This window comes from Acomys minous (genome assembly GCF_964271855.1).
Source record: "Acomys minous genome assembly, chromosome: 8".
Lineage (NCBI taxonomy): Eukaryota > Metazoa > Chordata > Mammalia > Rodentia > Muridae > Acomys > Acomys minous.
Window position 1 is genome coordinate 83,900,070 of NC_140489.1, and position 21,167 is coordinate 83,921,236.

The window sequence follows — 21,167 nt, forward strand, 5'->3', positions numbered from 1 at the left end:
ATAGTCAGTCTTCAGCAGGAACAAGGGAGCCACAAAAAATAAGAAGCGAAACAAGTGGTGGCAAACACCTGTAATCAGGACTCAGGAAACGAAGGCAGGAAGGCGGGCTTAAGAGCAAGCCCAGCCTGCCTAGAACTAGAAAAGAGTAACAGGGGCTGGGGCTGAAGCTCAGTGCGTAGAGCATTTGCCCAGCAGGCATGAAGCCCTGGGTTCCATTCCTAGCACTGTATAACGCAGGCATGGTGGCACATACTTGTAATCCCAGCAACTCAGGAAGTACAAACAAGAACAGAACTTCAAGCTCATCTTGCCTTCTCAGAGTCATCATCAGCTACAAGATGAATTTGAGACCAGCCTACGGCACAAGAGGCCCTACTACAAAGAAAGGAAATTTTAGAACAACAAAAAAAATATGGCTAAAAAGACGGCTCAGTAGTTAAGAACACTTGCTGATCTTGCAGAGGACACAGGTTCAATTCCTAACTTCCAGATGACAGCTGACAACCATCTGTAACATAACTCCAGTCCCAGGGGATCTGTCTTCCTCTTTTGACTTAGGTGGACACCAGGCATACATGTAGTACACATATATACATGGAGGAAAAGCAATCAAACACAAAATAACTTTTAAAAAGCCAGGCATGGTGGTATACACCTGATCTACATATCAAGTTCCAGGCCAGCCACTGATACAGAGTAAAACATCCTTTAAAATAAACAAACAACAACAATAACAAGAAACCCCATCAAAAATGCTGACAGTAATCCCAGAGGGCTTGAATTGTACACATTTGCGTTCTATGGCTGAGGCAGCTTCCCTCATGGCTCATGCATCCTTGTGTGGTGGAAGCGAGGCCCCAACCAACACAGTGATGAAGAAGACAATGGGACTCTTCACACTGAGGGCTGCTACTCAGAGAACAAACGGCCTACGCTTCAACAGCACAGATTATTGGGGGTTTCTGTAATTATAACACACTACACATAAACATATCTCAGGATTATGATTCTTTATTTGTGGTGCTCGGGCTCCCGCCTAAAACCTTGCATTTGCTGGGTTAGAGTTTTACGTCTTGTGTAGAAAAATTATATATTCTTGATTATAAAAGAACCCAAAATCACACTGAATAATATCTACCCAGATGTAGAAATTAACTATGTACATATAAAATCATGTAAGGAATCTAAATGTGAGGCTTTGATGAATCAAGTAAAATGCCGTATGTACACATGAGTGTAATACAGCTTAGCCATGAACATACAATTAAGGTAACTGCTTTAGTCTGAAATAACAGGAACAAACAACCCCACCTCCCCACCCAAAAATCAGCAAGGGAGAAAACCATCTTCCATCTAGTTAATTGGGCTGGGTATAACTGCCTCTCCCAGAGGGCATTGCTTCGCGCCCTAACAGACACCCACAGAAGGACTTTCTGGGAGCTGAAGATTGGCTGTGTAGGAATGTACATACCAACCCAAGGCTCCCACAACTCTAAGTCTTGACAGTTAGGGAAAATTAAGGTCACCTGTTCACATTTTTGTGGCTTCCATGCAAAAATCGCTTTTATAGATATTTTCATTTAAAAGACTCTGATCTGACAATCTTGCCAAAGCGAGCTAGTCTAGCCTCAAGTGCACATATAAAATCAGAGAGGTGAGCAACTTTCTAGTCGGTTACAGCAGCAGGTAATGAGCACGGTGCAGTCTACTCTTCAGGGAGCACCGTTATGCTGTTCCTTCTAAAAACCTCACATACTGTACCCGGGCATCAAAATGGTCAGCAGGCCGGTTGTACGGTGTCCACACAGGTTCTCCAACAAACAGCCGCATGGCCTTCACGTAATTCTAGAAAACAAGCCCCGCATTTCATTGAACACTTCAATTCATCCACATGGGAACCTTCAGAACTGTCTCATCCACTTAGAGCTCTGCTCCGCCTGACCTCTGTGTGAGTGACCACAGCCAGGCAGCGTAAGCATCTGCAGCTCCTGCCCAGGGTCCCCACCAGAGCAGAAACAGATCTGGGCTCCGTCCACCCTCCTTGCTTCATCGCCTGAGCATAGCTCACCTAGGGACCAGCCCCAGGCCCTGATGCTGGCTGGTAAGAGAATAATTTGTCAGTGCTTGTCTGAGCCAGAAATGCGCTTTCCATGTAGCCCTCACCCTCATCCTACAAATAAACATACCCAGGTAAAGATGACAAATGTATGTTACTTACAGGACTACTGATGGCCACGAGAAAATTGCAAATAAGCTCATCACTAGGACTCCCCACACAGTGGGTAAATCATAGTTAAATAAATCAGGTATGCCTGACAATGCAGCTGTGAACAAGAGGCAGGGCTCTTTATGTACCCCTAAAGCACACTGGCAGAGCCCACTGCCTCCTGGGTAAAAGGAAGAAAGAATTGTGACTCTTGAATATACAAACACCCTCAAAAACCATGGTTCTCAAGTTCGGGTGGGAACCCCTTTAGGGGGTTTATATCACATATTTACATTATGATTCCTAACAGTAGCAAAATTACAGTTATGAAGTAGCAGTGAAATAATTTTAAGGTTGGGGGGATTACCACAACACGAGGAACTGTATTAAAGGATAACAGCATTAGGAAGTTGAGAGCCACTGCTCTAAAGGGACTATTGAAATGTAGACACTGGCACCCTTCAGGGATCGAACTGGGGCCCTGAGGAACAGAGGAGAGGACACTCACTATGCACGAACACTTGTACCCATCTCATAATTCTTCATTTTTGTTTTATTTTGTTTTTCTTTTTGATACAGGATCTCATCTAGTCAAACCTATCCTCAAAACTTGATCTAAGGATGACCTTGAAGCCCTAATCCTCCCTCCAAACCTCCCAGATGCTGAGAGGACAGACATATGCTACCACGCCTGGCTTCATAAATCTGGATTTTAAACCATATGCATGTATTTACTGTTAACCTGGAAACCTAAAGGAGATGGATCAATGGACAAGAGTGCATATATTAGCCGGGCGGTGGTAGCGCATGCCTTTAATCCCAGCACTCAGGAGGCAGAAGCAAGCGGATCACTGTGAGTTCAAGGCCAGCCTGGTCTACAAAGTTAGTCCAGGACGGCCAAGGCTACACAGGGAAACCCTGTCTCAAAAAACCAAAAAAAAAGAGTGCATCCGTTCAGCCGGGTACCTGTAATCACAGCACTCAGGAGGCAGAGGCAGGCGGATCTCTGTAAATTCAAGGCCAGCCTGGTCTACAAAGAGAGTCCAAGACAGCCAGGGCTCTGTGTAACAGAGAAACCCTGTCTCAAAGGGAAAATAAAAAATGCATATGCTCTTGGAGAAGGGCCTAAGTTCAGTTCCCAACCCCCATATCAAGTGGCCCACAACTCCAGTTCCAGGAGATCCAATGCCCTCTTCTGGATTCTGCAGGAACCTGCACTCATGTGCACATATCCCAACAAACATACACATAATTTAAAGATAAAAATGTTTTATTTTTAATTAACTTGGGCTGGGGATGTAAGTCAGTTGGTAGACTTTCTCTCCAGCATGCACAAAGCCCTGGGTTCCATCCCCAGCTCCAAGAAATCAAGTTTCGTGGTAAACATCTGTAATCCCAGCACTGGGAGGTCAAGACAGGAAGATCAGAATCTCTTTCTTTTCTTTGTCCAGTTTTTCAAGACAGGGTTTCTCTATGTAACAGAGCCCTGGCTGCCCTGGACTTGCTTTGTACACCAGGTCTGTCTCTGCCTCCCAAGTGCTAGGATTAAAGGGTTGCACCACCACACCCAGCCCAAGAGCAGACTTTCAAGGTCATCCTCAACTACACAGTGAGTTCCAGGTCAGCCTGGAATATATGAGATCCTGTCTCAAAAACCAAAAAACAGGGCCAGGCGAGGTGGCACACACCTTTAATCCCATCACTCGGGAGGCAGAGACAGGGGGATCACTGCGAGTTCAAGGCTAGCCTGGTCTACTAAGTGAGTCTAGGACAGCCAAGGTTACACAGAGAAATCCTGTCTCGGAAAAACCAAAAAGGAAAAAAAAAAAGATACTTAAACCCAAATCATCTGAGATGCTAGGAACTAATACTGGTGCTTACTTCCAGTCCAAATGACTGTACTGCAAAACTACTGAGGAGATCCCCAACTGAGAGCATCCCCACCCTACGGGTGCATCACAGCTCCAAGCCCCAAGTGCAGGCTGCCCCTAGGTGGAGGAGCTCCCTGGCCACAGGCTCTGCTGGCTCTCTCTGACAGCGCTGTGACCAGCCACAGGGGAGCCTCACCCAACACAGCTAGTGGGTCATCATGGTTACCTATGATGTCCACACACAGGCCAGACCACAGCACGGCCCACTCACACTCTCTCTCACCTTCTCGTCCAGCGTGAAGCGGTGATAGATGCCGGCAGGAAGTGTGATCATGTCCCCCTTCTCCATGGAAATCCGGATCCACTTGTCCTCCTTGTCCCTGACATCGAAGTACCCACTGCCCTCCAGGATGTAGCGGATCTCCTCATCCAGATGCAGATGCTCCTCAAAGAACATCTTGATCTAGTGCAAGAGGAAAGCTGTGAGTCTGCTGGGTGGCAGTGAGTCACACAGCCCAGCCCTTATAGCCAGACTACAGCAAATGATTCATGTTATTAAAAGTATCAAGAGCGGGGCCAGGCATGGTGGCACACACCTGTAATCCCAGCACTCGGGAGGCAGAGGCAGGTGAATCACTGTGAGTTCAAGGCCAGCCTGGTTTACAAAGTGAGTCCAGGACAGCCAAGGCTACACAGAGAAACGGTGTCTCAAAAACAAAACAAAACAAAAGTACCAAGAGCTGAGCCAGGGAAACGAAACGGTCAGTAAAGGCACCTGCCACCAACACTGACGTCTTGAATTGAATCCCCAGATCCCAAATCACAGAAGGAGCAAACTGAGACAGGGTTTCATGTAGCCCAGGCTGGCCTCGAACTTGCTATGTAGCTGAGATGACCTTGAACTTCTGATTCTCCTGTCTTTACGTTCCAGCTCTGCTTGAGTCCTGCCAGGTCCTCCAATCTCCAGGGGAAGTCCTCATCCCTCACAGCTGCCAAGGCACAGCTCCCACAGTGTGTGTGTGACCACTCTGCCATCTTCCACGCAGCAAGCCTCACTAAGCTCTCTTGGGTCAGTATCCTTCCCAGGGCCCACAGACGAAGCTCCACTTCAACAAGCCTTTCATCTGAGACCACTCTCCACTCAAAATAACTACGCTACTAAACTCAAACGGTCCCAGCGAAGTGGCCAGGTACCCCGAGGACAGCACCCCTAAGCTGTCAGGAAAATGTATCATCTGACCAACTAGTATAAGAAAGAGGCAGATGCAGAGCTCTGAATCCCACAGAGAAAACCCCAAGGGGATCCAAGCATCACTGGTGGACCTACCACACACAAAGGATACAGCACCGCTACATCCATGTCCCTTAGAAGAGCTGAAAGGGAGGCAATCAGCCCAGCTCATCCTATGAGGACAGCCCCATTCTGAACCACACTAAATGGAAAGTCTTGTGTTAACAGGTAAGAGGGTAATAACTCTCTCTCCAAGCGGGGCCTGCTCACCTTCTCCTCATAGTTGGGGAGTGCATCTTTGCATATGGTGATGATGTCCATCCAGGAGTAGTTTCTCTCTCTCCGGATCTTTTCTAGTTCTGGATCATTCTCATACTTGTTGGCATCCAGCTACATGAGTTTAAGCAAAATGGAGGTCACCTTAGCACAAGGATGTGCAGCAACTGAGTTGGGAGTATAGCTCCCCAGTACAATGCTTGCCTAGTAGGGCGCATGGCCCTAGGTTTACTCCCGAACCCTATGTGAGGGAAGCATAGAAACATGTTCCTTCCAGACCTGTGGCTAGATAACCCAACAGAGCATCCTTAATCCTTTGCCAGTCCCAGCACAGTCCTGCGCCTTCTCTCTTGATGGACTGTCCACTTTTCAGTGCCAGGTGGGACCCGCAGCTCGGCTCCAGTCCTGCCCTCCTCTCCAGCAGTCCTGACGGGTCCTCCACATCTCCAGGGGAAGTTTTCATCCCTCACAGCTACCAAGACACAGCTCCCTCAGTGTGTGTGACCACTCTGCCATCTTCCACGCAGCACGCCTCACTAGGCTCTCTGTGGTCAGCATGCTTTCAGGGCCACAGTCCAAGCTCCACTTGATTGAGATGGACCAAGAGAGCTGCGGTCCTCTGGCCCCACTTGAGTTTTCTGCTTCTATTGTCCCCATCCCTCTACTGCAAAAGCAATCTAGATTCTAAATTAAACAAACAAACAAACAAACAAAAAACAAAAAAAACACTCCCACTCAGGAGGCAGAGGCAGGTGGATCTCTGTGAGTTCAAGGCCAGCCTGGTCTACAAAGCGAGTTCAGGATAGCCAAGGCTACACAGAGAAACCCTGACTTGAAAAACCACAAAACTAAAAATTAAAAAACCACTCACCATTCTTAAAAATTATTGAAGAGGGGCTGGAGAGATGGCTCAGTGGTTAAGAGCGCTGCCTGCTCTTCCTAAAGGTCCTGAGTGCAATTCCCAGCAACCATATGGTGGCTCACAACCATCTATAATGTGATCTGATGCCCTCTTCTGGCTTGCAGGTGTACATGCAGACAGAACATTGCATACATAATAATAAATAAATAAATATATTTTTTTAAATCAGTGAAGAGTGTTGTGGCCCATGACTGTAATTCCAGCTCCTTAGAATGCATGTGAGAATTGTGAGTTGGGAGCTAGCCTGGGCTACATAGCAAAACTCCATCCCAAAAAAGAAAAAATACATATTCACACCCTTTCATGGCAAGGTCCCACACCTCAAATTCCTGCTCATAATTTTCTTTTATCATAATCCTACCTATTCTTTAAGGTCCATAGCCAAGGACACTCTCTTCCTAACTCGCTCTTCAAAGGCTCCCTTAGAGAACTAATCTGGAATCCTACAAGAGACTACTGACGGACTTAGTGACATTTAGTTTTTGTTTTAGAATGGAGTGCACATTTTATCATCACAGAACACCGCAATGCATAGACATCAATATATCTTGTGTGCGTGGGTGATTTGCATGCATGCATGCCTGTGCAGCACTCTCCTGCCTAATGTTCTCACAGACCAGAAAAGAACATGAGATCGTCTGGAACTGGAGTTACAGAGAACTGTGAGCAGATGACAAGAAAACCCATGCTCTCAGCACTGAGCCATGCCTCTAGCCCTAATGCTTTTTCCCCCCCAGACCGGGTGTAGCCTTGGCTGTCCTGGACTGCTTTGTAGCGGTGAGTGGGCCTTCCACAGACGCCAAAGGCACCCAATGGGATTCCAGTCTCAACAGTGCAGCCCATTTCTGTTGTTTACAGATCATCTGGTGTACACACAAAGTCTAAAGTATCTGTGACAACTGCAGGAAGGAACAAAGGCACTATTCCAAACAAAACGTTATCACTTCAACTGTGTGGCCATGAGAGGGGCCTGTCACCCTGCTTCTGTCCCCTTTGCCTAGCAACTTCTGCAGTGATTGGGGGGGGGGGGGAGACACACAACCCTCAACAGGAATGCTACAGGCATCACTGAGCAAACGGCCCCAACTCCCGCACCCAGCACCCCCCACTGCTGGCTTTAGGTAACTCAGTTGGAGGTCACCAAGTGAGTGTGTAGGGGTCAGATCTTCATGGACACCTAGAATACTTCTTGGAAACTGAAAGGCTGTGGTCTTGTTGTGGTTATATTTTTTGTTTGTTTTTGCTTTCTGTTTTTTGGGGGTGTTTGTTGTTATTGTTGTTGGTGGTTTTTCAAGACAGAGTTTCTCTACGTCGCCTTGGCTGTCCAGAACTCACTCTGTAGACTAGGCTAACCTAAAGGCATGCACCACCACATTGGCTACAAGGCTGTTTTTTAAAGCCATCCCTCAAGCCCTAGCTAGTGTCACATGAGTGACCTTTTGATTCAAAAGGACAAAGGTGCATCAATCACATCATGCTAATACCCATTTTCTGAGCACGCGTGCCATGCAGAGCCTTGACTGTGTATGTACACACCGCATATTCTTCCCCTATCACCTGCTTCCTATCCTAAAAAATGCTAACAGTACTCTTGCAGAGATGGATTTGAGCGTCGTCCCCAATTTCATGTGGCTACCCTACACATGGACTCTGCGGCGTTCACAGGTCATTGCTTCATCTGTGGGCACAGCATGTGAACAGGCCTGCATGGTTTTGAGGAGCAAGGCTCTGCAAAGGGTTCATCAAATGTTCCCCGGGCATGGCTCCAGGCCAGCTGGTGTGTATTTCATTTTGGCCATACCAATACAGACAGGTTGTACCAGTCCCCCTCCACCAACCCCAAGTTCCCTCGGGCTTTCCCGTTTTTGAAGTGCCATACTCGTGACACTAGCTAGCCTTGCGTTTGTAAACATTAGCTGTGAGCGCGAGCGGGTGCCACGAGGAAAGCAGGGGACACCAGCCCACGGGCCTCCGCAGTCAAAGAGAGTGCATGAGTCAGCGGCCGCGCTGAGCATGCGCGGCGCCCTAAGCCCCTCACGGCGTGCGCAGGCGCGCGGTACTTCAAGCCCGCACCCGTACCTTCCAATAGAGCACTCCGAGCGTGCGCAGCTGCTCCAGGCTCACCGGGTGGTCAGGCTGCGCGCGGTGGGGCATCCGTGGGTCGGTCGTGGACTCGTCCATGTACCAGGCCTGCACCATGGTGGCAGCGGAGGATTCCACAAACTGAACAAGAGGGGGCGGAGCGGGGCCAAGCTGGAACTATTATGGGCGGTGCCTTGGTGGGCGGGGTACGGGGGCGGGGCTGTCTGGACCGCGGGGCCACTCACGTGGAAGCCCGGAACAGGAAGGGTCAGTGGCCCAGCTCCGGTGGGCTGAGCATCCTCACCCCCAGGCGCACCATCTGGCATGCTTCCCATAGGCTGTGCTTACTTTCGGTACCAACATGCAATTCGTATTTCACAGAATAAAAGCAAATGCAAATCAAAAGCATGATTGTCTAAACTGCGGCCCACGGGGCTCAGGTGCATTTACACCTGCAGACGCAGTCACACAGAGGACCCCGGAGTCAAGGCGGGATCCTAGGCTCGCCACCCTCAGATGAAAGCATATCCACAGTCGGGGCAGTTATGTGTCTGCCCTACTTTCCTTGCCGGTACTGTAATAAAATACTCTTGACAAAGGCAGCTTTAAGGCAGAAAGGGTTTTCTTGGCTCACAATTCCAAATTTTAAAGCCCATCATTGGGAGCAGCAGAGTTGTCAGAGCAGGAACTTGAAGCAGCTAGTCACATCCACGTCAAAAGCAGAGAGAAATGAATGCCTGTGCGTTAACTAATGGTCGGCCCCCTCTCTATACTTCTTTGCCTAGGGAATAGTGCCACCCACAGAGGTAGGTCTTCATTTTTCAATTAATGTAATCTAGACAGTCACCCGCAGACATGCCATAAGCCAACATGATCTTGACAATTTCTCACTAATACTCTCTTCCTAGGTGATTCTAGGTGTATTAAGATGACAGTTAAAATTAACTATCATAGACCTGGAAAGATGGGTTAACAGTTAAGAGCACTACTTGCTCTTTCTGAGGACCCGGGTGCAATTCCCAGCAGCCATCCATAACTCCAATTCTGATGAATCTGATGCCCTCTTCTGACCTCTGTGGGAACGTTCACATGTGATGCACATATAATGCTGGCAAAACACACATGAATCTAAAATAAATAAAAGAAACTAACCACCATGCTATTAGTAGGCATAGCACAGACTAAGGATAGGTGTTCCTTCTTCAAATAATCTAAGAAAGTCCCTTTGAGCCAAGTGTGGTGACGTATGCCTTTAATCCCAGCGCTCGGGAGGTAGAGGCAGGTGGATCACTGTAAATTCGAAGACAGCCTGGTCTACAAAGCAAAGTCCAGGACAGCCAAGGCTACACAGAAAAACCCTGTCTCAAAGTCTCTTTGAAGTTGGGCGTGGTGGTCTTTAATCCCTTTAATCCCAACACTTGGGAGGCAGAGGCATGCGGATCCTGCCTCTGGTCCGGGCTTCCACGTGAATAGCCCCGTGGCCCAGACAGCCCCGCCCCACACCCCGCCCACCAAGGCCCCGCCCATAATAGTTCCGGCTCGGCCCCTCCCGTCCCGTCTTGTTCAGTTTGTGGAATCTCCTGCTGCAGCTATGGTGCAGGCCTGCTACATGGACTAGGTGAGTTCAAGGCCAGCCTGGTCTACAAAGTGAGTCCAGGACAGCCAAGGCTACACACAGAAACCTTGTCTCACAAAGCCAAAAAAGAAGGAAGGAAGGAAGGAAGGAAGGGAGGGAGGGAGGGAGGGAGGGAGGGAGGAAGGAAGGAAGGAAGGAAGGAAGGAAGGACATACTGAGAAATCCATGGGGAGCAAGTCAGTAAGCAGCACTCCTCCATGGCCTCTCCATCAGCTCCTGCCTCCAGGTTCCAGCCCTGAGTTCCTGTCCTGACTTTCAACAGTGATAGATTGTGATCTGGAAGTATACACCAAATAAACTCTTTTCTCCCAAAACTTGCCTTTTGGTCATGATGTTTGGTCTTAAGACAGTGAGCTAGCCATCTTTGATAGGAAAAAAAAAGTCTTCTCATATCTTAAAATAAGACAACTGAGGCCCAGATAGATGGCTTTAAGGAATTTATGTGCTCAGGAGATGACAAGGCAGGGGTTTGAACTCAGGAAGCCTCACCCAAAAGCCTCTGCATATAGCTGCTAAAATACAGAGCAAGAAGCAAAGCCTTTGCTCAGCCCTAAGAATAACAGTCTTGAGAGGGAGCCTGCTCCTCACCTTCTACTGGCTGCTTCGGGATAGAGTGGCCCAGCAGAATCCCAAGCACTGTGTGTTAGCCTCTGTCTTATGCTGAGGTCTTTTCTGTCCCAACTGGGACAAGGGAGGGCAGCAGAAAAATGCCAAGAAAATCATACTTTAGAAAAGTAAGATGGCCGAGACGCCCTGAGGAATTGTTGGGGGAAACCACGTTTGCCGGCACCAGTTCAAGCAGAATCTTGGAAACAGCACGTTGATCTCCTGCAGCTGTCCTGCCCATGAGAGTTCGCCTTTGAAGGAAGCTCTTCTGAACTTGAACCGTTTCTTCCAAAATAGCCAGCAGCAACCCAGAATCATGTTTCATGACCAGAATGTATTGCCCCAGTTAAGACACCTGGGAAGAACTGTTCAGGTGTTTTGAAAAGCAGCTGGTCTCCATCATTGCAAACCTGCCTGGACTGGTATTACTCTAGGCTTTTGCAAGAATGTGAAGATGGTGTATAGGCTCCTTTATAACAGTAGTTGTTGTTGATGTTGTTTGGGTTTTTTAAAGATTTGTTTATTTTATTTATTGCATATGAGTGCTTTATCTGCAGAAGAGGGAATCAGCTTACATTATAAGATGGTTGTGAGCCACCATGTGGTTGCTAGGACTTGAACTCAGGACCTCTGGAAGAGTAGGCGGCACTCTTAACCACTGAGCCCTCTCTCCAGCCCCACTGATCTTGTTTTTAGTCAGGGTTTCATTATGTCACCCTGGCTGCCTTGGAACTTTCAGACCGAGTTGGCCTCATACTCACAAAGATCTACCTGTATCTGCCTCTCTAGCGCTAGGATTAAAGGTGTGTGTCCCCATACCCAGCCCTATAGCAGTCGTTTCTAAATATAAAGGCTATTCTTAGGGTTGAGCCTAGGGATTCATGTGATTCTAGCACTTGAGAAGTTGATGCAGGAAGATTGAAAGTTCAAGGCCAGGCTGGGCTAATAAGCAAGATCCAGTATCAAACAACAACAGTAGTAACAAAATTGTACAGGAGGTGTAGCCAGCACTGCAGGGAAAAAAATGAAAACACAAAAACATTTTTTTTTAAAGACAGAGGTTCTTTGTGTAATAGCCCTGACTGTTCTGGTCTCACTTTGTAGACCAGGCTGGCCCTGAACCTTCAGAGATTCGCCTGCCTCTGCCTCCCCAAGTGCTGAGATTAAAGGAATGAGCCACCAAGCCTGGCTCACAAAAACATTCTTAAAGATTTATTCATTTTGTTTTGTTTTCTTATGTGTATGAACGCTTGCTTGCATGTATGGATATATACATTAGTGGCTGAAGAGGCCAGAAAAAGACATCAGATCTCCTGCAACTGGAGTTACCAAGTTGTGAGCCACCATGTGGGTGCTGGGAGCCGAACTAGGATCCTTTCCAAGAGCAATCTTAACCTCTTAACCACTCTACAGACCCAGGAAACCTTCTCAAGCTGGAATGTCATGCCTAAAGTCCCAGCAACAGAGAGGCCCAGGCAGAAGGATAATAAATTTGAGGCCAGCCTGGACTATATACCCTTAAGACTATTTCTCAAAAACAATAAAATTCTTTTTTTTTTTTCCTTTTTTTTTTCCGAGACAGGGTTTCTCTGTGTAGCTTTAGCTGTCCTGGACTCGTTTTGTAGAGCAGGTTTGCCTCAAATCCACAGCGAGTCGCCTGCCTCTGCCTCTCCAGTGCTGGGACTAAAGGTGTGAGCCACCACACCCGGCCCTAACAGTAAAATTCTTAATTCACAGAGCATTCCAAAGAGGTAAACGGATACACTCGGATGCGCTCAGCTCTGTTTAACTGTTGATCCTGCGGCGTGCTATTAGAAGTTTTTATCTGATCTCGTCCACGTACAAGGATTCCAAAAGCTGCGCCGGAGGGGGCGGGGCGGGACTGAGCCGGAACCATTATGGGCGGTGCCGTGGTGGGCGGGGCATGGGGCGGGGTTGTCTGGAAGGCGGAGCCACTCGTGTGGAAGCTCAGACAAGGACAGTTTTAAGGAATGTCTTTATCTTTGTTAACCTGTGTGAGGAACAGTGACTGCTGGTCACATGGCTTGCCTCACCTCAGGAGCTGAGCCTCCAGTGGCTTGGGCACTATTATCACGTTACTTCCACAGTCACTCCAAGTCTCATCACATTTTAAGAGCCCTATTTCTTTTTTGTTCGTTTTTTTTTTTTTTTCAAGACAGGGTTTCTTTATGTAGCCCTGGCTGTCCTGGACTCTCTTTGTAGACCAGGCCGGCCTGCCTCTGCCTCCTCAGTGCTGGGATTAAAGGCGTGCACCATCACGCCTAGCTAAGAGCCCTATTCTTGTCCTTACTATTTGGACACTTTAGGATGCAGATGGCAGGACTCCAACAAGTTTTTTCAACACACTCCTGAGAAGGATGACAGTGGCTTTCACTGTGGCTAGCTGCGGATCCTCAGATGTTAACAGGTCTGTCTCCATCTCATTTCTGACCTCTCAGTCTTCTCTCTTCCTGTCCTCTCTCCTCTTCCCTCCTTGTATCTTGTATCCTCTCTTCCCCCTGTCTCCCTTCCTTCCTCAACCTCTTGTTTTGTGTGTTATGGCTTATTTTATTAATTTAATTTAATGTATTTATATTTGTAATGAATTTAATATATTGACCCATTTCCCGCTGCCATAAATACAAAACCAGAGGCTCTGTTTCTTTATAAGGAAAAAGATTTATTTAGGCCAAAGGTTGGCAAGTTGAGGATCCAGTATTAGCCAGCCTTAGGTCCTTGGTCTCTGGTAAGGGACATCATTGTTCCAGAGTGACACACCATGGTGGGAACATGTTTGAGGGTCACAGGAAGCCAGCAATGTGCTAGAGCCAGGGTCTTCTGTCACCTGGTCTTACAGGAAGTATACAGGGTCTAAAGAGAACACATGAGTCCTCCTGAGGACAGTGCCCCACATCTGACCCCAACCCCGTGTCCTTTATTCTCTATACAGCATGAACTTACCACACATGAGCTGTGGGGGCAGATGCGAACCACAGGACAGCCCCCAGCAACTGCCTCTACTGCTTACTTGTGACGCAGAGCAAAGGCTCTCTAGGTAACATCTTAAATCCAGTCTTCTGGAAAATTCCAGGTAGCCCGGGTAAAGCAAATAAATAAATAAATAAATAATAATAAAATTGCTCCAGTTGATATGCGTAGGACCGGGGTATTGCTCTGTGTGGCCAGCTGGGGTCAAGGTCAGGCAGGAGATAGCAAACACATCGAGCCACAGGTGCATTTCCACACCCGCTGCCTCACTGTCCAAGCCTCTTGCTTTCTATGTGTCTAGAAGACAGGGGATTCAGGGCCACAGGAGGCGCACAGAACTCCACTTGGCCTGGGTCCTCAGCCCCACTTCATGGTTGGGTCTATTTACTCAGAGCTAGCCAGAAAAATGTGGAGCCCACCCATTGTGGAGCCCACCTTCAAACTACTTTCCCTGCTAAGGTCAGAACTGAATTAATGTCTTCAAAATGGAAGAGCCTGGAGGGCTTTGTGGGAAATAGCAAATGCTAAGGGGAGGTGGGCACAATAATAACTAATTGAAGATGCAGCAATGGCTGGAAGCTACATGAGACTCTGGGGGACAGGAGCTGGCATCCGACAACAAAGAACAGAAAATAAAAGTGCACAGTGAAACTCAAGGGCCCATCTATAAATAAGCACGGGCAACCAGAAGACACGGATAATGAGAATCAGAGAGACTGACACGGATCCAACACATCAAGGAAACCAGCCAGTGCCTACCAGGCAGGAGGGAGCATATTCCTGCCTCTGGCTTAAAGAAGAAACAATCCTAGAATACCTTTCAAAGCTAGCTTAACAAATGTTGGAATTATCGAAGCTGGGTGACAGACAAATAGCTATTCAAACTATTCTTTTTTTTTTTTTCCGAGACAGGGTTTCTCTGTGTTAGCCTGGGCTGTCCTGGACTCACTTTGTAGACCAGGCTGGCCTCGAACTCACAGCGATCCACCCGCCTCTGCCTTCCGAGTGCTGGGATTAAAGGCGTGCGCCACCGCGCCCGGCCCTATTCTTTTTTTATTTATCTACATTTGAAACTGTCCAATAAGGTTTTTAAGTTAGCCAGGAGTGGTGGTACACGCCTTTAATCCCAGCACTCAAGACTACAGAGAAACACTGTCTCAGAACCAAACAAAAAACAAAAAGAGAGATAGAGAATTAAATTTTTATCTGTGTAATAAACAAACCAGATGGGCTATAGTGGCCCATGCCTTTAATCCCAGCACTAGAGGAAGAAGCAGGTGGATTTCTGTGAATTTGAGGTGGCCATCGTAATCTACAGAGTGAGTTCGAGGTCAGCCAAAGCTACATAGAGAAACCCTGTCTCAAAAAATCAAGAAAGAAAGAAAGAAAGAAAGAAAGAAAGAAAGAAAGAAGCCATCTGTGCATGTACATTTTCCTGAGGAAAAAATGAGTAAGGGGCTGGATTTCTTAACAAGAAAGCAACGTCTACAAACAGCTGCTTAGAGGCCACACTCAGCAAAATTCTGTTCAAACTAATTAAAAGAAAAACCTGTCTCTTGATCCTAATAATATGTCTCTGAGGGAAACAAGGATGACACGAGTGTAACTCTAGGCTCTTTTTCCTAGGAAAAAAAATGGGGCCATAATTGTCAAAATGTGAGTAATCTCAATCAACTGTGGTCCCAGGACAAAAATCAACCCAAACATTTGATGAGATGCTAGCTGTCCCCAGAGTGCGGATTTCACTGTCCCAAAATATGCACTGAAACATTTCCATGTCACATTAGTTGGTACAAATGGCAGGTCTCTTCACCACCTTCTGAAACTTCTGGTGCCCTGGCAGGTGGATCTCCATGGGTTCAAGGTCACCCTAGTCTGCACAATAGTTCTAGGCCAGCCTGGTCTGCATAGTGAAACCCTGCCTCAAAAATCAAAAAATTAGGGAGCTTGAGAGCACCGTCAGCTCTTCCAGAGGTCCTGAGTTCAATTCCTAGCAACCACATGGTGACCCACAACCATTTATACTGGGATCTTATGCCCTCTTCTGGTATGCAGGTGTACATGCAGATAGAGCACTCAAATAAAACAAATAAATCTTTTTTAAAAATCAAAAAATTCCAGGAAGAAGGAAAAAAAAAAGATCTGGGCAGTGGTGGTGCACGTGTTTAATCCTAGCACTTGAGAGGCAGAGGCAGGTGGATCACTGTGAGTTTGAGGCCAGCCTGGTCTACAAAGCAAGACAAAGACAGCCAAGGCTACACAGAGAAACCTTGTCTCAAAAAAAAAAAAATTCAAACAAAGATGAGTTAGCATAAAGTTGCTGATGCCTTTAATCTTCGCTCTTGTGATCAGGTCTAACCCGGATGGCCTCTAAGAGGCTCTACTTCCTAACATGAAATGGCAGCCCGTCTAACCACCCGACGTGAAGAAACTATTCAACCAGGACAAACATTTGCTCTTTGGGGAGGCATCCTGGTACCTACTGCTTCTGAGTGGTCCACAAAACATTCTGTGATAAACCCCATGTTGTGGCATTGGGGAATGGGGCCCTGAAAGGAAAGCAGAGCTAGTGAAGCAAGCATTGAGGAATTTGATAGCCTGGTCCTAAGAAGCAAGGCTATGTAAGTGATACGGAAGGGATTATGCAGATATAATTTCATAGAGCAGTTCTCACCTGGCAGGTTCCTGGCAGCCATGTCAATGACTTAGCAGGTCTCCATACTGAAAGCTAATACTCAACACTTTGAATCTGAGATATCAAAGCTATCACTGCCCCCAGCAGTCAGCCCTCTGTAGAGCCATAATCTCTTGTTTGTTTTAGACAGGGTTTCTCTGTGTAATAACCCTGGCTGTCCTGGACTCTTTGTAGACCAGGCTGGCCTTGAACTCATAGCAATTCTCCTGCCTCTGCCTCCCAAGTGCTGGGATTAAAGGCGTGCACCACACCTGGTTTAGAGCTCCAATCTCAAACCTCTACACTGTGTGGTTTCTACTATGGGCAGGCTGACTTCTAAGAGTCACAGTGGGATTGCAGAGACTGTTCCATGGTTAAGAGCATTTGCTGCTGCTGGCTTACAACTCTAACTCCAGTTCTATAGAATCCAATAACCATTTCTGGCCTCCAACGGGACCAGACATGTACATAGTACACAGACATACACTCAGGCAAAACATCCATACATTAAAAAATTAAAATTAAAGAGAAAAAAGCCCCAAGAACTGCACTCTACCCATTACCAGCCTATCTAACTGGCTACAGAGTTACAAAATCAGCTTGCAGATTCCCTGCACCCTTTTCCTGGCTTCACCTCACTGTGGTACCCATGGGCCCCACCCCAGTGTCCTCAGAGTGGCTGTCATCTCTCTCCCTCCACTCTGGGCAGTCTGTGAAGGCCCTCTAGGCTACCTCTGTGACCTGGTCCCTGCACCCTGAGGTGCTAAGACAAGCCAGGTCTCTGCTCAAGTTGAAAGATGACAGCCTTTTCTTCCTTTGCCACCTCCTTCTTGCTTCCTGCCTTTCCAGACATTTTTGCATGCAGGCACTCTATTCATTTTCCACGAAGCCCCTCCCAAACTCAGGGCTATTCCTCAGGAGTGCTGGTTTGCCAACTGTGTGCTGGAGCTCTTGGATCCACTTACAGATTTCAGCAAGATAAACTCCACCCAGATTTGAAATCTTGTCAGGTGTGTGCCCTTAGGCGTGGGAAGCAGCTGAGCAGCAAGGGCACAGGCTGCTTGCTGTTCTAGGGAGATGCTGATTGCAGAGGCTGCAGTGTAAACAAGAGCCCTCAAGCTGATGAAGGGTGCCTGTTCTGACATTTCCTTCCTGTCACACACGTTTTTTCTCCAGAGAGCTCTCAGCCTCTGCGGTCCTCATCAGCACCATCCTGACAGCCCCTTGGGGCTTCAGATGTGACAGGAGGTATCGGGATCCTACAGGAGTGGATTCAGCCTACTGCAGAGACACAGCGTGTTTAAAACTGCCCCGAGAAAGGACTCACATTAAAGAGGTAAAAGCCAAGAGTGACTACAGAGACCAGGGAGAAAGCTCGATCAGGGCTTCTGAGGCCCACTTCATTCCGACCTGAGGCACCTGCTACCCAGCTGCAAGGGCCAAACAGGATGGATGTCATATGTGACCCACCTCTGGCTGTGTTTGTGAAGGAGGCTCTGAACTGGGCTAGATGAAGTGGGAAGACTCACCCTGCATGTGGGCAGCACCATTCCGTGGGTTGAGAGCCTGGAGTGAAAAGGGAGGCTGAGTGACAGCATTCATCTCGTTCTGAGTCCTGACTAGAGAGGCAACGTGACCAGCATGCCTCTACCATGGGTTTCCTGCAACCATGAACCAAAATAAGTACTTGCTTATGTAGGTTTTGTAGTATACTCAAGCTGGGCATGCTGGCACATGCCTTTAATCCCAGCACTTGGGAGGCAGAAGCAGACTGATCGTTGAGAATTCAAGGCCAACACACAGAGACCCTGTCTAGAAAAAAACAACAAAAAATAGTTTACTCGCCGGGCGTGGTGGCTCACGCCTTTAATCCCAGCACTCAGGAGGCAGAGGCAGGTGGATCGCAGTGAGTTCGAGGCCAGCCTGGTCTATAAAGCAAGTCCAGGACAGCCAAGGCTACACAGAAAGACCCTGTCTCGAAAAACAAAAAAAAAAAAAAAAAAGTTTACTTACAACAAACAAAAGTAAACAGTACAACACCTCAACACCTTGGTAGCCAATGAAAAAAATAATATACATAGGAAAAAGAAAAATATTTTTCATTCCCTAGTAGGATGTGTACAGCGCAATTTTAAAAAGAAACTGTTGTTGCATGTAATGGGACATACCTTTTATCCCAGCACTCGGGAGGCAGAGGCAGGAGTGTTAGACTCAGATCATCAGTCTATTCCTGGGAGCCCAATTAAAGCCAGAGTCCAGAGTCGATGCAAAAGCAAAGGAATTTTATTGAGCCAATGCTTTGGGGTCCATCAAGCTCAGAAGAGTTGAAGACCCCATCCTGCAAAAGCTGAGGGTTTAAATACCCTTTACAGAAGCAGAACTCAGCAACAGTGGGGTTGGGAGCAGTTGATTCTGGCAGATGTTTGAGGTAAAATATGTGGATGTGGCCTTTTCTCAGAGGCAGGTAAATTCTGAACAGGGTGAGGTACAGGTAGTAAATTCCGAGCAGGCAGGGTGAGGTGGGGGCTCTGCTTGGCTAACAATGCTAACTTGCTCTGTTTGTTCTTGCTATCAGCCTACAATGCTATTGTTAAGGTGCCTGAGCTCAGGCCACATGGAATCTTACAGGTGGATCTCTGAGTTTGAGACCAGCCTTGTCTACAAAGTGAGTCCAGGACAGCTAAGGCTATACAGAGAAACTCTGTCTTGAAAAACCAAAAAATAAAAAGGGTTTGTTTCTGTGTGTACACATCTGTGTGTGTGTGTCCACATGTATGGGTGTACCTATGTCATGGTATATGTGTGGTCAGAGGACAATTTTCTTTCTTTTTTTTTTTTTTTTTTAAGCTTGCACATTAGTATTTATTGCTGTAATTGACAGTAATCAAGAATGAAGCATGCTAGTTGACAGGAGAGGAGAAGAAAGCCATCAAGAATGAGGAAATAAACTCAGCATATAGTATATATTTGTGTGAAAACTTAAAAACTTAAGCAAAATGTTACATTTTTCTTTGAAAAGATGTATATTTACTCAAAGGAAAGCTATATTTGTTTTCTCTCTGTCCCTAGTGTCATGATGTCAACAGAGAAAAAGTTCAAAGCAATTGCCTTTGTTTCTCCAGAGGACACCTATTCCATGCTGGACTTTCAAGTTTCTTATATGAAGTGATCCCAGACCATCTGCTCCAGAGGAATGTGGCATCATGGGAAGGACCTGTGGCCTAATGCTAAAGATAAGGACTCCTGTAACTTTACCATTTTCCAGATCCGCAGAGGCCCTGAGCACACTGTGAGTTCACACTGTATAAACCAACAAAAATGACCACTCCGCTTTAGTTAAGTGGAAGGTTTGTTTTGTAGATATGAGAGAGAGAGAGAGACAACAGCCAAAGGCATCTGGAAAAGTCCAGAAGAGAGAAAGAAAGCAGTAGTAGACTGAACGTGGCCAGCAGACTGGATCTGACATTAATGAGAAGCAGGAACACAGCAGAGCAAAGAAAGGAATAGAGAGACAGACAGAACTTTGGAGAGCAAAGAGAGAGGAGAAGGAGGGAGACAGAGACAGATGGAGAGCCCATAGCCAAAATAGCAGGGTTATAAGGAGAACTAAACAGCTGGGAGAAGGGAAGCCTGTGAGCTGGAAAAGTTTAGGATGATGGGGAGGTGAGAAGAGCCAGCTACTGATGATACTGAGGGAGCCTGGAGTCCAGCATGCACTTCGGTATGCCAATAGGCACCACAGATAGCCTTTCCTTTGTTCCTTTGGCCTTTCGGGATTTGGGGAAGTGGAGTTTCCTTTGGACTTAATAACACAGCACACAGAATACATAAGGATTCAAGGCAGGGCCAGGCAGAAGGTAAGCAGATAGAGCACTGACAAAGAAAGACTTCTGGGGAGCAGGTGTCCAGGTGGCATGTGGACAGTGGGGTAAGCAGTCAGCAAAGCTCAGTTACGGGATGAGACAGGGCTTTGCTGAAGGGAAGGAAGGACAGAGAACGTCCCAGGGCCATGCAGCCTGCAGAAGTTGTAGAATGTGCATTAACTCAATGATGTATTTTTTTGATGGCGGGGTTGCTAAGAGATGATCAAAGAAAAGCATCCTAAATGGTGATGGTTGAGAGACCCATCTCACCCACAGTGCTCTCTGGGATGCACCCCAGCCATTCCCACCAGAGTGGGAAGTGCGAGGAGACTGGCAATTAGCTGTCAGCCAGGAGGGAGAGACGGGAGTACAGGAAGTAGTGAAATGAGTGTCCTCAGCAGGTGATGGGGCTGCATGCCTGGGAAGTGCAAGGCAATTAGCAGAGAAGTGCTAAGAAGGGCCCCACAAGCAGTTATGATGGTGGCTTTTCTGTGCATGAACAGTACTCTTGGCTGTTAATTACATTAGAAACTAGATTCATTGAGTGGCTGCATGCTTTCCTAGCTTGTACCACCCAGCACACACACCCTGTCAGTCCATTTTGTGCAGCTGTGGCAGGCGACCACCAATTAGGGATTCTTTCTATACCCACTGTGTTCATGGGGATTAAACCGAGACCTCATGAGCCAGACAAGAACTCAACAACTTGCCTCTATCCCCACACCCCCTTTTTTTGGGGGGGGGTTATTGTTTTTTGAGACAAGGTTTCTCTGTGTAGCCTTGGCTGTCCAGGACTCACTTTGTAGACCAGG

The 21,167-nt window shown here is 47.2% G+C and overlaps 1 protein-coding gene across 1 annotated transcript; it reads right to left on the reverse strand.

The window, feature by feature from the left end:
• Window positions 1–995: 995 nt before the first annotated feature.
• Window positions 996–8,768, reverse strand: ADI1 (acireductone dioxygenase 1). Its single transcript, XM_084793614.1, has 4 exons — window positions 8,586–8,768; window positions 5,579–5,698; window positions 4,361–4,540; window positions 996–1,845 (listed from the first exon to the last, which is right to left on the reverse strand). The coding sequence occupies exons 1-4, from the start codon at window positions 8,703–8,705 to the stop codon at window positions 1,726–1,728; spliced, it is 540 nt and encodes a 179-aa protein (XP_084649740.1). The 5' UTR covers window positions 8,706–8,768; the 3' UTR covers window positions 996–1,725.
• Between the last annotated feature and the right edge of the window lie 12,399 nt (window positions 8,769–21,167).

What these genes read in the sequence shown, in the direction of transcription:
- ADI1 (XM_084793614.1), bottom strand. Translation starts at nt 8,705, where the DNA reads ATGGTGCAGGCCTGGTACATGGACGAGTCCACGACCGACCCACGGATG. An exon ending in TCCCCAACTATGAGGAGAAG is followed by an intron (nt 4,541 to 5,578) that starts GTGAGCAGGCCC and finishes CTCTTGCACTAG; the next exon opens with ATCAAGATGTTCTTTGAGGA. An exon ending in GCTTCACGCTGGACGAGAAG is followed by an intron (nt 1,846 to 4,360) that starts GTGAGAGAGAGT and finishes CTTGTTTTCTAG; the next exon opens with AATTACGTGAAGGCCATGCG.